The 14,847-nt window shown below is 40.0% G+C and overlaps 1 protein-coding gene across 1 annotated transcript in view; it reads left to right on the top strand.

The window, feature by feature from the left end:
• The window catches only part of COL25A1 (collagen type XXV alpha 1 chain), a 300,860-nt gene that overhangs the window by 193,438 nt on the left and 92,575 nt on the right, over nucleotides 1–14,847 (top strand). The window contains exons 6-7 of the mRNA XM_064710946.1: nucleotides 4,261–4,287; nucleotides 4,453–4,479. Of these exons, the coding sequence (XP_064567016.1) occupies nucleotides 4,261–4,287; nucleotides 4,453–4,479 (54 nt within the window). The remainder of the gene's footprint in view (nucleotides 1–4,260; nucleotides 4,288–4,452; nucleotides 4,480–14,847) is intronic.

Genomic DNA, 14,847 nt, shown 5'->3' with positions numbered 1-14,847 from the left:
GTTGTGGTGGGAATGTAGTAAAGCAGTGACTGTGTCAGAAAGGTTATTATCACCTATGTCTTCTGTGGGAGCTCTGTCTGATGGGAGCTGTCAAGTTTGGCGTGTCGTGTTCCTTAGGAGCTGTGAGGGTGCATGATCCCAGTGGGAGCTGGGACTGTCACAGTCCAGCTGATTCTCTTGGCTGGTTGGTTGGTTGGTTGTCACCAGCTTGTGCTGGGGACTGGCTGGTCCTTTTTCCAGAAGAATCATATGGCCTGTCTAACAGTCAGGAAAGATCTACACTCCTCTGTACTGAGTGTGGATCTTTTTACAGAACCTTCAACACTGCTTTGTACTCTGTACTAAGAACCCCTTACTACTTTCAGTTCTGCTGTTCCATCAATGCTTGGAGCCTTTTGGGTGAGTTTGCAGCAGAACTTCTTGTATTATGGTTAAAGGCAGATCTGTAGCAATAGATATGTGGAGAGAATATAAGAGAATTTTGATAATTATGAATGTTTGTAAAATCAAAATAAGTCAACTACTGGCTTTTTAAGAGGTCTCTGGATGTAACTTATGCAAAACTATATAGGTGGCAATGGCCTCAAAGGTGGAATTCAAAATTAGCATCTTTCAGGGAATTGATTATAAAATTTCATCTGTGTGGAAAAAATCATGCTGATCACACTCAATTAATTATAAGGAAATGTTGCTTGATGAAGACTGCAAGGATCAGTCTCCTGTTTTCTAGTATTGCATTCTCTTGACTTTCTATTCCTGTTTATTGCATTCTCTTGATTTTCTATTCCTATTTATAATAATGTAAAATTTCATCAGAGTATGGAAATGGGATTTTGGTAGCAAAAATATAAAGGCGGTGGGTCACCTGACAGCAATCCTGAATATGGCTGGTTTTTGGATTTGACCCTGATTTCAGTTCTGTTCTTAGCTGGCAGGTGCCTGGAGGCCTTTCAGTCTGCTATAGGAGACCTTTTTTTAAAAACAGTAGTATTTTTTGCCTAATTATAAATGCAGATTTTGCATGTGTTTGAGATTTACAAGGCCTTGCTTATGTGAAACAGGCTATAAACTCTCCTTGGAAATGTATAGTAGTCTGGAGTAGATAATTACACTTTGAGAAAAGAGCCTCTGTTTCCAGTGAAAACACTGAGAAGTTATTTCAGAAATGCTCTGACCTCAGACGTTTCATATAACTTACACAAAATGCTTTCACATTTGTTCGGCAGCTCGTGGCTTGATCTCTGCCATCTCATAAACCAAAGCACTGAAGTCTCCCTGGGAAAAAAAGCAGCAAGTCCATGCTGTGGCCTACAAAACTAGTGTTATTTTACTCACTCTGTGCTTTGTGTCTGTACCCTTAAACAGAAGAAACCTTGCCCTCCTTTAAATAAATCTGTCTCCTAATTACACCCCACCCCCGCAAACCCAGCTTTCGCTCAGATTTTTCTTCCTCCCTGCCTCCACTCAGTGTACACACACTAATAAACTCTGCAGTAAAAACCTTGGGAGAATTTCTCAGCACAAATGGAAAGAAGATGTCAAAGGCTGAGGATAGGAATTTTCTGGTTAAAGTTGCGAAAACAATAGGGGACAATTGAAACAGTGGGGGAAAAGCCAGAGATGGGTGAACAAGCCATGAAAGTATTCCATTAATTTTTATTTTGATGAAACCCCACTGGTTCTCTTCACTTGCATCCAAAAGAACCATTTTATTTGCATTTGTTTGTTTGTTTTTCAAGACTCTTGCAGAAAGCAAAAGCATTGCAAATACAAGTGAAGAGACTTGTGAGAATGTTCACACCAGAAGTGTTTTTGTGGGCTTTTGAAAAGCTGTTTTTCACCCCTGGTAAAATAAAATTGTCAGACGTTTATGAAGACTCTTATGAAAAATTTGTGTGCTGGCAGGGTGACTTGTTAGAGATGATGGTGTCTGGCACTCAGGGAGAGAAAACACCAGGCAATAAAAAACAAAGCAAAATCTGATTATGATGCGCACAGACTGTTTTCAGAAAATCCTGCACAGAAGAAGGAGGAAAAAAAAAGAAATCTGATTCAGTCTTATGCAAAAGCATGTTTGGGAATAGGGTACTTTCAGAGAACTCTCAGTAGAGGAGAATATGCAGGGTAGAGGAAGGGGCCACTTGTGCACTGGTGATGGCTGAGCATAATTGCCAGCAGTCGTGCCAGGGAGACAGTGCAGTAGCCCTGCAGATCTGGGGGCTGAGCCCCTCAGGTGAGCTCTAGCTTGTTTCTGTTCCAGTGAGCCAGCTTCGTTCAGGCAGCTGATGTGATCTCTCCTGTTGTAGTTTCTACCAACAGGCAGAGCTGTGGCAAGCATGCTTCAGAAAAGTTAGGAGCCCAAACGCATCAGAACCAGGGCAGGGCCTCTCTTGGGCATAAGAGCGGCACCAAGCATCTAAATGAAGGCAGCAACAGCTCCCACAGGATAACATCTGTTTACAGGCTCAGTCGTGTCACGTTACCTATCATTTCATGCCTAAGGCTTGAGAAATGGGATTCTAACTGTAGCAGATAGGGGTCATGCTATTTGCACTTTGCAGCCAGTGAGATATTCAGAGCCAGTAATGGCTTGGAGATTCAAGGGGGCAGAACACGAGAGCACAGCCCTTCTCTTGTGCTTCACGTTCGCTGTGGAGAGGGCAGCAACAGCCTGCACTGACTGATTTTAGTTCTTCCCATCCTGCAATTACTGTGTTACTGATGGTATGAGTTCACAAATTCACAAGCCCAGTGGCATGTATGTGTAGGCTTTAGAGACATGACATAACAGTACATGTATGGGGAGACTGCAGCTAAAAGTTGACAGTGCTGCACTTAGTTTTCAGTATGTGTTTATGTGAACTGGGAAAGGACAGTAGGGCTTAAAGCTTAAAAATAATATATGGAGAGACCTTAAAGGTGCAGCCAGTTTGTGTCTATTAATTAAATTATTTTGTTTCATGTGTTTTTAAAGAGGCCAAGTGCTTGCAGGGCAATGCAAAGTGGGCCAGGGTCATAGTTAATTGAGCAGAGAGTTTCCACTCAGCTGGCAGTGAGCACTGTGCTTCCTGAAGGAGACCTGGGCACATCAGGAGGCAGACTTGTTTCTGTGTCCTCTGCAGCAGACAGAAGAGATGGCAGGCCATGCAGGGAATGGCATATGCTTTAATTCCTCTGATTCAGCAACAGATGCTCTCCTCTGGCGTGCATCAGAAGCCCTTAAAACTAAGCAGAAAATTGGCTACAACAGGGATTCTCTAAGACTTGCCTGTGGTTGATCACATCTTTAATACACAGCAGACTGACCTCCATTCCACTGCATTTATGCAAACCACATGAATGTTTTACCTGTGTTGTTAGTGACAGTCTTTTCTTGTTCTGCATAAACCCTCACAAACACACACAGCCACACTCTCTTTGTGTTATCACAGTGAACCATGCTGGCTTGAATGGCTCCTTCTCTGTTTACAGCGGCTTTCATATGTATCTCAGATCCTTCTTTGTAATGAAACACCTGCATATTTTTCAGAAAGCTGGAGGTAGAGTCTGCACTGTGTAAGCAGACGGTTTTGTGCAGACTGATAGCATTTTTATTCACAAGATACTAACCTGAAAACTAGTGGTTTAGAAACCTGCTCCTAGCTTTCTGAGAAGTGCTTAATAAAAATGGAATAGGAAAGGACTTCCTATTTGTGATTCTGTCACCTTACTTTTTGTTGGGTGGTAAGTAACAAAAAGTAATACTCCTGCAAAATCATGTTACACAAAGCGCTCATTTTGCCTAAAAAGTCTGCTTGAGACTAAACATCAGTATTGCCAAAGAAAGGAATGAAAACCCTCCTTTTAGAATTTCAAATCCATTTTTCTTTGGCAATCTGATACAAGGAGGGTGCCAAAATACATGACAGATTTATATGTATTCAAATTTATTAAGTGCTCTTGCAAAGAACTTTTAAAGTCTAAGAACTTTTTTTAATCTGATAGCAGATAAACTATTGTCCCTAAGTGAAATCTGTAGATATTTTGCCATTTCAGGCATAGTTTTGCTTGTCTGAGTAAACTGATTCAACACACATTAGCAAATTATTCGAGAAATAGTGTGCAGTTCCTATTATTAGAAACCGTCTCTGGAATAGCACTGGCATTCCAGAGTTAAAAATTATAAGGAATTATATTGTTGGGAAGAAACAGACCTGTTTCTTTCTGTATCCCAGGACTTCATCAGCATCAGTAAATAATCTTTGCCTTTGTTTCTTTCAGGGCCCTCCTGGTCCAAAAGGCGAGAAGGTGAGTTGGTGTTCGGGTGATTTGTACAAGGTGACTGGAAAGCCCTCCCAGCATGAACTCAAGAGACTGTTTGTATTGATGCAGTGAAATGTTAGATTATGTAAGAGAGCTGGGTAGCACACAGATGCTGTGTTAAACCTATCATCTCATCTTTCCACTTTGCAGGGAGATCAAGGTGATCAGGGCCCTCGGGTAAGCATCTTAAAAAAATGTTCCACTTCCCCTTCGCTGAGTAGGCAATTAGTCTTTAGTGCAAAACTAAATTAAAATACACTGTCTGAGCTAATTATGCTTATTAGCTGCATTTACCCTGCATGTTGAAGTGTCTGCAGGACAGTAACGTGAGCAGGGAGTGTCTGGGAAGATTTGGGTGATTCCAAAGTGTAAAGTTTCCATTGTGGGTGGAAGCAGGTTCCACAGTGATTTTGCTCTGCTGTATAAAACTGGCTTTCCTAACCACACCATTCAGTTTCCCCAGCAATGTGTTCATGCCATGCATGGGCTTCCACAATGCAGAGGGCCATAGGGTTTCTAATAAATATACTTCTAGGTTCCATGTAAAATGTAGCTAATATTTAGTGAATTATAAACAAATATAATGTATGCATGTATTACCTTTTTTCCTGACATATATGTATTTAATATTTTTAATAATAATAATAGTATCACCTTGTAGTTACAATCCAGACAGAACATGGTTTAATCGAAGAAATGAGAAGGTTCTTTTAATTTCTAAATGCCATGTTTATTTTAACATAGAAGTAGAGGAATACAGGAGTGTAAATTCAAATGGATTGGCTGTGCTAATGCACTCCTCTTTACATCTGTGCTTCATTAGAAAACGCTTGGTTACATTGTTCAGATGATATAGGAACTCTCTTTGGTTGCATGTTTATAATTTTTCCCATAACGGTATGTTCCATGGATTACTTTCTTCTGTTAACTTTGTTAAATATTTTGAATTTGCAGCTTTATTTCATTCTACTGTTTTGTTTCATATAATTTGATTTAATTGGATTTTACATTTTTTTTCAGCAATAAGATTATCTAAAGTCACAACATGCTTTTACAGCTGATTTTGATGTTCTGTTAACTGCCAGGGTGCCCTGTTGTGCTTGGTGCTAGGGCTGTACATCATAAAGTCGCCAGCTTGAGAGTGAACAGCTTTAAATGTTATTTCAGTTTAAGCTCAGTACAAGTTGGAAAACTACTTAAATAAATAGAAAAGAAAGTAGAGGGTAACAATGAGAGCAACGTGCTTTTTTGTAGAGAACTAATATAAAAATTAAAGGTTCTGAATAATATAACAGTTTCCTTTTAACTTTTAAGCAAATTTAGTGTCTCTCTCAGAGGCCATACTGGGCTGTGTATTTTGTCTGGTTCTGTGCTATAGAGCTTTGCAGGCAATGTGAGGAGAGAAGGATGCAGGGAAGGAGGGCAGTGCAGTGCCTGTGGCTTAGGAGAGGATGCTCAATTCAGGTGGCATAAGACAGGCTTGAGTGCAAGTGCTCACACTAAGTGTCCTTACATGCAGAAGAATGCATGTTCTTAATTCACATTCACAGGCTTTAGATTCAAAAAACAGGAGGGCAAATTTGATGGTAGTTTCAGAGAGGAATGCAGTAACAAATATGGAAGAGCAGTGTTGTGAAGAGCATTACATAGCTGAGGAGGATAAGAATCTGGAATTATGACTGTCAGAGAAGTTTCCAGGGAAAGCCCCAGTGGTCTGAACACTTGGAGAACAAATGAAGTGGGATCAACACAAGGGAATTATGCAGAAATCTTGGCAAAATATTGAAGAGATGTAAGAACTGTTAAGTGGTTAGCATGTGTGGCTTTCAGTCCCTGGTCTGGAGGTGTTGGCAGTGCCCAAGAAGAAGATGCAGGTTTGGTCAGTGTTACTGCAATGGGACCTCTGCTGCACAGAGATTGTTGAGTACTACTTTGCCAAGACATGCTCCATATACAGGAAGGCAGTAGAGTCCTTACTGAGCCATGCAAATCATGGTTATGACTATTTGTGGGTTTGGTAAATCAAGTGCAGATAAAAAGCAGAAAATATCCAACCTGAGGAATTTTTATTTAAGGACAAAGCTGTATCTGCAGCAGGAGCTGGCACTTGAGACTGAATTCTGTATCTGATTACAGAAAAGGAATTCAATAAGGTCAGCAGTGGGGAGGAAGAGGTGATGATTAGCATCTTCTGGACAAGCTGAAACTTTACCAACTCTTTAGTCAATGCAGGTTGTAGTAACATACCTCCTTTTAAAGTATATGGATTCAACTTGGGAAATTTGCCCAGTGTTGTTGGTTTTCCCTTAATCTATTCTGAATATGTTCTACAGCCTCTTCTCCTTTTTTCCCCTCCATATTTCACAAGTAATAAGTACCATGAAGCCTCTGACCATTTTATGTTTCATGGTACAGCAATTATCTCTTCTGATAACTGTCTTCAGGGTGAGTCTGCTCAACCTGCTGTGCCAGGGGATTTACAATATAATTAATAGAATTTTTATGTGTAAGCCACTCATGCACCAAATGAAACTCAACCCATTTAGTCCTGGTTGGTTACCTTTGCACACAGTTTTCCATCACTGCGTGTGTAAAATAAATGGGTTTGGAGGTAATGGCATACAATATTATTTTTGAGAAATATTGTACCTGAAAGTAACTGGGGCATGACATTAACACTTGGATTTGACAAGTTTGCAGACAGATTGGATATAATATCTAAGAGCAATGAACGTTTTACTGCTAATTCATCTTTTACAGGTAAGGAGCCTGAAGTTTCTTTGGGTTTATATTTTCACATACTGGCTTGAAACAAGCGATTAACTTAGCAAAAACTTTTAGTGTTCCAAGCTATGACCGAAATTTCAAAATGACTTTTTTTTTTTTAAATAAGCTACTTTCTTTCCTCTAGGCATTTTTGTAAAAGAAATCAAAATAAAATGTAAAGAGTGTCCAAATCAAGATGAGACCTTAAACTTCCAAAAATCTGCTGATAAGAAAATAGAAAGATATTTGTGAGAACATTTTGCAAGAGGAAAAGATACTGCTTTCTGTCCCACCCATGTTTTGTCACCATGAGATTTTTTTGAGGGATTATTCTTTCTGAAATAATTTCAAAACCATAAAAATAGTAGTTATCTCAAAATGTTCAGTCACTGGACATGTAGACTATATACTGAACTGGTTTGTAGTTCAGGTTTTCTTGAAAATTCCTTCAATAGAGTCATACACTAAGAACTCAGCTATGCACATACCAGCCAGAGGTCAAGCACTTGTATTTTTAGAATAATGTGGCTGGTTTTTGAGGGGGTTTTTCGTTGGTTTTTTTTTTTTCCAAGAATCTGATAAATTTTCTTAGGTGTTCAGAAGTAGTCTGTGGATCAGTATCCTTCATTGAGCAGAGATGGCATAAGGGTTCTAGTTCATAATGCTATGTGGCTTGATCTACCAATATCCATATTGTGTGGAAAATATGAGCCAAAACACATTCTAGTAGTGTGAGTGGTACAGAAATTTATACCCTGAGTGTGAGTTTGAGCAGCAAGTTAATATAGCTTTTAATCGCATGAGACCACCAGTAAGGTACTGATGGTGTATCCTGATCTTATTTGGAAAAGTTATTTTTTTATCTCTTTATGTATTTTTATATCAGATCTCTAATTACTCTAAAGTTCTGGTTAGCTAAGCATTTAGGTCAAATGCAGAACTAGATTTCCTTGATACCAGTGTAAGAAATGGTAATAATATATCTTTTGGATGCTCTTCTTTTTGCAGAGGGCATGGCTTCATGAAATGAAGAGATCCATGGAGATTTGCTTTACTGTACTGAGCCATGAAAAAATTAAAAATGATGGCGTTTAGCCTGTGGACTGTTAGAATAAATGGTGATATGAGGCTGCTCAGTTACAGTTGTTGAGCCCTAGTCCAATTAAAAAAAAGCCTCTGAAAATTTCATGATGGTAGGATTTCAAAGGATATATTGTCCAAGTAGAGATTGCATCTTCATAATGGAAACAGGTCTACAGAGGTGAATGTTTGGGATCAGAACAGCTAGTATGGAATGGCTTAGTGGATGTGAAGGGAAACTTTTTAATCAAGGGTGAGGAAAAGGCTGAGGTACTTAATGCCTTCTTTGCCTCAGTCTTCAACAGAAAGACTGCTTGTCCCAAAGGCAACCAGCCCCCTGATGTGGCTGACAGGGATAGGGATCTGAAGAGACCCCCTGCAATCCAGGAGGAAGTAGTTATTCCTGTTGTGCTACTTAGAAGCTGACGCATCTCTGGGGGCAGATGGGGTTCACATGAAGGTGCTGAGGGAACTGGTGGAAGAGCTGGCCAGGCCACTCTCCATCATTTATGATCAGTGCTGGCCACCTGTGGGGGTTCCAGATGACTGGAGGTTGATCAGGTGACACCCAGCTACAAGAATGGTCCGAAGGAGGATCTGGAGAACTGTGGGTTTGTCAGCCTGACCTCAGTGCCAGGAAAAGTTATGGAAGAGATCATGGTGGATAAGATCATGCAGCATGTACAGGACATCCAGGGGATGAGGCCCAGCCAGCATGGATTCAGGAAAAGCAGGTCCTGCTTGGCCAACCTGATATTCTTTAATGACCAGGTGACCTGCCTAGTGGATGAGAGTGGTGTTCAGTTGGAAGTTGGGCTTGATGGTCTTGGAGGTATTTTCCGACTTTACTGACTCTGTGGTTCTTAGTCTTTTCTCAGCCTTCTGTGAAAGATATAATAAATATCTTCTGTCCTTTATGTCAGATACATGAGAGATTTCTTTCTTATCAGGGCTAGAAATAATTAGCTAGAAGTTGGTTTTAAATTGGTTTTGGGCTAGGTGAAATAGGATACCACCCAGAAGCCAGACTTAAGTATTTTTCTACAAAATAATTTTCTACTTTTGTTGTGTTTAAATAAATTTTCCTGTTGGCTGGGGTGGCACAGAACTGATAATATTGCTAAAATATCTTAAGCAGGAAAGATGAAGTTCTAGAAAAGATGGGAACTCAGAAGTTTATTTTATTTTGTTAACCTTTATTGACTTGAAGATTAAAAAAATTCCTTGAGTCCTGTTAAAACAGTTAGGTTGAGATAGAGGTATAATGTTCTTTTCTAGATAACCCTTTCCCCTGTTTACTTTTAATATATTTGCTACTTATTTGCTCCCTGGTAGAGAGAAATCATTGCTTTGCAACTTCCACTCTTCTATGCTGACAGACTACTTCAAAATTACCTAATATTGACAAAAGAAGTCCTGGAAGCAGTCTATTTACTGAAATAACTAAATAGGAATGTGTGTGTATATAAATGTGAGCTCTCTTTTCAAATTGAAGTATTTCTTCACTTGTTCTATTATAGGCACAACCTTTATAAACTATGCCATATTAAAGGGAAATTAAAGGTGTGTAAGCAGTAAATTTTGACCTGATTTTTTAAAATGAAAATTTTAAAAAGCGTTCTTTTAATATATGTGCATTATTATTTGTTAATATATTTCTAGGAAATATGTAATGAGTGTTTTGAGGCTTTTCCTGCTCCTAGTGACAATGCATGGAAAACCTGTATTCATGTCCTTAGAATCAGCTCCTCAATCATAAATTAGAAAACACTCATTACTGAATGATGATTAAACCATGACCATTAACTTTTCACCCCTCTTAAAAGCCATTCTATTTTGTACTATATGGGGGGTTTTTGTTTTGGTTTGAATTGCTGTTGTTGGGGGACTTTTTAAGAAAGGAACATATTTGCTTCACAAAATAAATAGCAGTATATAAACTAATCTGATTTCTTGCCTTCCCCAAAAGCAAAACTCAGTTTTTTGGAGTGAGGTTAGGTTGACATTGCTAACTGTGGTTAATGTAGGTAAATCAGTTACATTACAGGAAGATTTGTTCCCAAATGTTTCATGCTGGTAATTTTGATCCTCAATCCACATCTTGTCAAAGTGAAAAAGAAATAGTATTAGAGCGAAAGTATTATGTTAATTAAATACAATTTTGCATAATTTAAATTCCATTTAATGCTATGAATTTTTTCTGCACTTGATGAGTCTTACTTCTAAAAGCATATTTTCTCTTTTATTGTATGTTGCATCAAGCATATAGCAGACACACAGAGTGCTGCTTTAATTTCATGCTTTAGCAGTGTGATTACACTCATGGTTGTTTTTTCTGTTGTTAATTGACCTGTTTAAATCAAATTGTAGATCAAGTTATATAAGCTGTATCTAGCTACTGTTTCAAACTTCACTCTTAGTGGCCACAATAAGAATGTTAAAAAAGCATTAGTGATTCCTTCTGTTAACACAGCTTTCACTGAAGCAGAATCATTGAGAAAACTGCTGGACATCCGGTTTAATGCCAGTTTGTCTGTGAGCAGTTAATTTAATTCCTAAGACTTTGTTTCCTTATCTGCCATAAGGCAACAGGGGTATTTACCTACTCCATTCCTGGGATTAATTATCTGCACTTCACTGGCTTTGGGTTGTTTTGGCTCCCCTGTTTTCCATTAAGGCGAAACTAGGGTGACAAATTGGAGCAAGGTAACTTTGCTCTGTAACTAGGAGAGGTTAGGAAAGAACTCAGATGGTGCTGGCTGCCAACTTGGTCTAAAGCACTGGGACACTCACACTCGAGACTGAGAGTTCACAGGAGTGCCCTTTTGGCTGTGAATGACACTCTAGGGCCAAGCTATGCCTTTGATGTTCAGCTCCTGAAGTTCCCCTAGGGAATGCAGAACAGCTGTGACGCTCCAGAGAAAGTGCCACATACCTGCTCCCGAGAGGAGGATGTTGTCATTCCTGTCCTAAGAGCTGGGCAGTGCGTGTCTTCACTCTCCACCACTTGGTTTGCATCTTGCCCCTTTTTAGTAATGCCAGAGGAATGGTGAGGAAGGAAGTCCCTGTACATCCTGTTCCTTTTTCTACAGCCCTGTCCTCTGGCTGAAAATACATCATGTAGTTGTTGTATCTCGAACTACATCTGTCACGCAGAAGTGCTGCAGCACTGAAGATTTGAATTAGAGAAATTTAATTGAAAACAGCTCTTAAAAATTTAATCCAGTCCTAACAAACATCAGAGAAGGAGCTTGAACCACTTACCTGCATCACATAACTGCAGCAGGTAAAAAATTTGAAGATAAACATAAGTCAGGAGGGAAGATTTTTGTTTTGAGAACCAACTTGGTTATGGACCAAGCCCAGTTTTTCTTGGGGTTAACTGGATGCCTAGCACCACTTTCAGTGAGAGTAGCAGGTTTGCCTTCAGGAAGGATATTTTATGGAGGTCAGATGTGTGATCACTCATCAGAACACATAACTGAGTTGTGTAGAAAAGGCATTTTTCCTCACTGAAAATTCATCTAATAATAGGGCAAAAGTAGAGAAGTGTTGGCTTTGTCCAGTTTTATTCAGTTTGAATGCAGTGTCAGGTAGATTTCACAGAGGTCATTATAGGAAATAATGCTTTTACAGTGATCTGTTTATTTTAGATCTTAAACACTGCATTTTTACTATTTTTTTGCAAAGTCTGGATCATTATATAATGTATTCAAATCAGAACTCTTTGCTGAATGTTTACAAGTGAAAAGAAATTTCTGGATTCTTGTCTTGTTGTGGCGTACTGGTTTTGTTAGCAGATTTGCTGTTGGAGAAAGCAGCAGTTATGATAAAAGGGATTATATAAGAGAGCTCCTGCTGAGAGTCCATGGCACTGTACAGGGTGATACCAAACACTGTATTCCCCAGGGCAGGTACAATAATTAGCCACAGGACTGGCACTCAGTCTGAGGGATTAATTAGAACTGGAGGTGGTGTTGGAGAGAGGCAGAGCAGCCATAAAGTGTCAGGATCACTCTGGCCTGAAGCCTGTGTGATTTGATGTGAAATAGCAGCAACTGGCTGTAACCTTAGGAAGTGCAAGAGAACAGCAGGTGGTAATTCCTGTCTCATTTACCATGTCTTCACAGGAACATGCAAGCTTGTGCAGCTTGGGTTTATTGGCAGGTCAGAAGGAAAATCCTAGAGAGGACTGTGACATTTACTATACTGAGCAAATGCAGTAGCCGAACTGGAGTGTGTGGAGCACAGTGTAAAACCAGTAACACTGCTGCCTAATGTTATCATACTTGCCTCTGACAAGGTTATGATGACCTTGCAATATTGACCTCATGTGGACCAATGGACAAAGCTGAGAGTACTGTGCAGAATCCAGGACAGCTAGTGGGAATTACATCCTTCAAGGCTGTGATGAATATAACAGGAGAGCTATTTCATCCAAGTAAAAAAATCAGACAGAGGAATGTTATGATGTTCTGGCATCCCTGGATTTTCTCAGTAGCCATTGTATGGAGCAAGTAGGCTTTACCTGCACTTTCAGGTGGGTAATGTTGTCCCATGGCTGTTGGCCTCCATCAGGCATCGTGTTTTGCTTGGCATTTGGGCAAAAATGGCGGTGAGGCAGGCAGCAACTGTGCTAATTTAGAAGTTGTAACCAGCTAGCATTTCAGGGTGAGCTTGAGTAGCTGTCAGCAGAGGAATTTAGTAGACCAGTGGTCGCTGTTGATGACTGTAGTGTTTTGTATTCTGTTAGGGCCTCCCAGGGTGTAGAACAAGAGCCCTTCCTATGTGCAGTTCAAGAATCAAACCAAATAAAGAGAAAATTGAGTAACTTTGAATCCGTCGTTCAGAACAGCCTTCGATAGGGAAAAAATAAAACAGATCCAGGGGATATTTGTGGCTATATTTATAGCAGAGTGACAGGAAAGGAAGAGAACTCATTTTGTGGGAAGGATAGCTCTTTTTATGCCCTTTTAGAAGCTCATTGTGTGCCAGCATTATCTTTCATGGATGCCAGAGGGTGCAATGCCTTCTAAAGCCTCCCACACATGCAAAAACTATGGCCCTATTGTAGTGTCTTTGCTGGGTTCCATTTAGCGTTCCTGTGTTTCTGGCATTCTCCAGAGATACATGTTACTCAGGGGGAGATGGTCCAGGTCCAAGCTGGCATTTCATGTGTCTGACTGTTAGGTCTAAGATTATGACCACTTTGGGCAAAGGAAGGAAAGCTTTGTCCTACTTGAAGAACAAACTAGAAGAAGTAACTAAGCTGCAGATGGAAGAATGGGAAGGACCCTTTTCTCATATGTTGTTTATGTAGGCAAAAAGCTGCAGTACTGACAGCTAATCTTGAACTTGCCTCTGTGGTGTTGGGAAGCTTTGGGAATGCTGGGGCTGGACTGTACTCTGCTGAATAGTAAATAATTCTGTGTACAGCTACACAAATCTTTCCAGTGTCTTTCATTTCTTCTCAAGGAGAAAGAAAATCTTTCAAACCACTGTATTTTCTAAATAAGCACATTTCTTGATTAATTCTTGGTTCTCCTTCATGTTGAAGATGAAATAAATCAAAATTAATATGAGTTTAAAACATCAAATTGTTTATATGCTAATTTAGAGGTAACTGAAAATTACTGTGCTGTAATTCTAAAGGCTGATGAGTAAAAATGAAGCTGTTTAAAAATTTTCTGTTTATTCATTTTTTCAATAAATGTCATTTATTGCTTGCTATTCAGATTTATCTTCTTATGTAGGTTTCTTGTTTGTGCTCATTTTCATTTCATGGGTGTTGTAGTTTTATCTAGAGGAGAAATGGATCATGTGCACAGCAGGGCTAATGAGTCACAGATGTAAAGATTCTGACACATTACTCTCTAATAGCTTCTTTAATTTATATTCCATAATAGCATAAATGAAAACTTGATACATCTGTTTCCTAAATGATGTATCATTCCAGTCTTATCAGTGTCTCAGGAGTGAGTCTCTTTATATGTTGTGAGTTTTAGCCTTTTTTGGTTTTGTTTTCTGTTTATTTGTTTCTAAAGAGGAGATTTCAGGTCACTGAGCAATGCAGTTAGGCACACTGCAGTTCATCCCAATGAAGTGGGAAAGCTGCATTTAGCCACTGGCTTTATAGGATCAACTTACAGGGTCTCAGCTTCATCTTATGGATGTAGAGCAGGAATAAAAATGCTAAATGCAACTCCAAGATGCTGGTGAAGACATGTACGCATCAAAAAGTAACTCTCCCTTTTTTGTAAAGACTGGTGCAGTCCTTGTGGTCCACAGGCTCTCTGGTGTGATGAACAGAGCAAGTATTTGCCACATTAAAAGAATCGGCTGCAGCTGAGAGACCTGGCAGGCTGCCCTGGCCTGTTGGTGCTGCCCAGCAGGCCAGCCGGGCTGCAAAGAGCTGGTGTGCTGCAGCAACACGGGCTGCACCAGCAGAACCTTCACACGGAAGGGCCCTTGCCTGGCAGCCAGAGCCGGGCACAGCCTTCCCTTTAGGAGGTGCTAGGCTGGCATGGTGCAGCTCTTTGCTCCAGGAGGAGCCCCCAGAGGGGCTGTGCTGCCAACTCTGCCTCATAAAGGTGGTCTGTGGGCATATAGGGGCCTTAGAGCTCCCTGGATGTATTTTATTGAATGTTCCTCAGCCTACTGTCTCTCTGCCATTGAACAAGCCTCTGCTTCTAACAGTGT

Source organism: Zonotrichia leucophrys, chromosome 4 (assembly GCF_028769735.1).
Source record: "Zonotrichia leucophrys gambelii isolate GWCS_2022_RI chromosome 4, RI_Zleu_2.0, whole genome shotgun sequence".
Lineage (NCBI taxonomy): Eukaryota > Metazoa > Chordata > Aves > Passeriformes > Passerellidae > Zonotrichia > Zonotrichia leucophrys.
The sequence above is the reverse complement of the archived record's forward strand: the minus strand, read 5'-3'. Positions and strand labels throughout refer to the sequence as shown.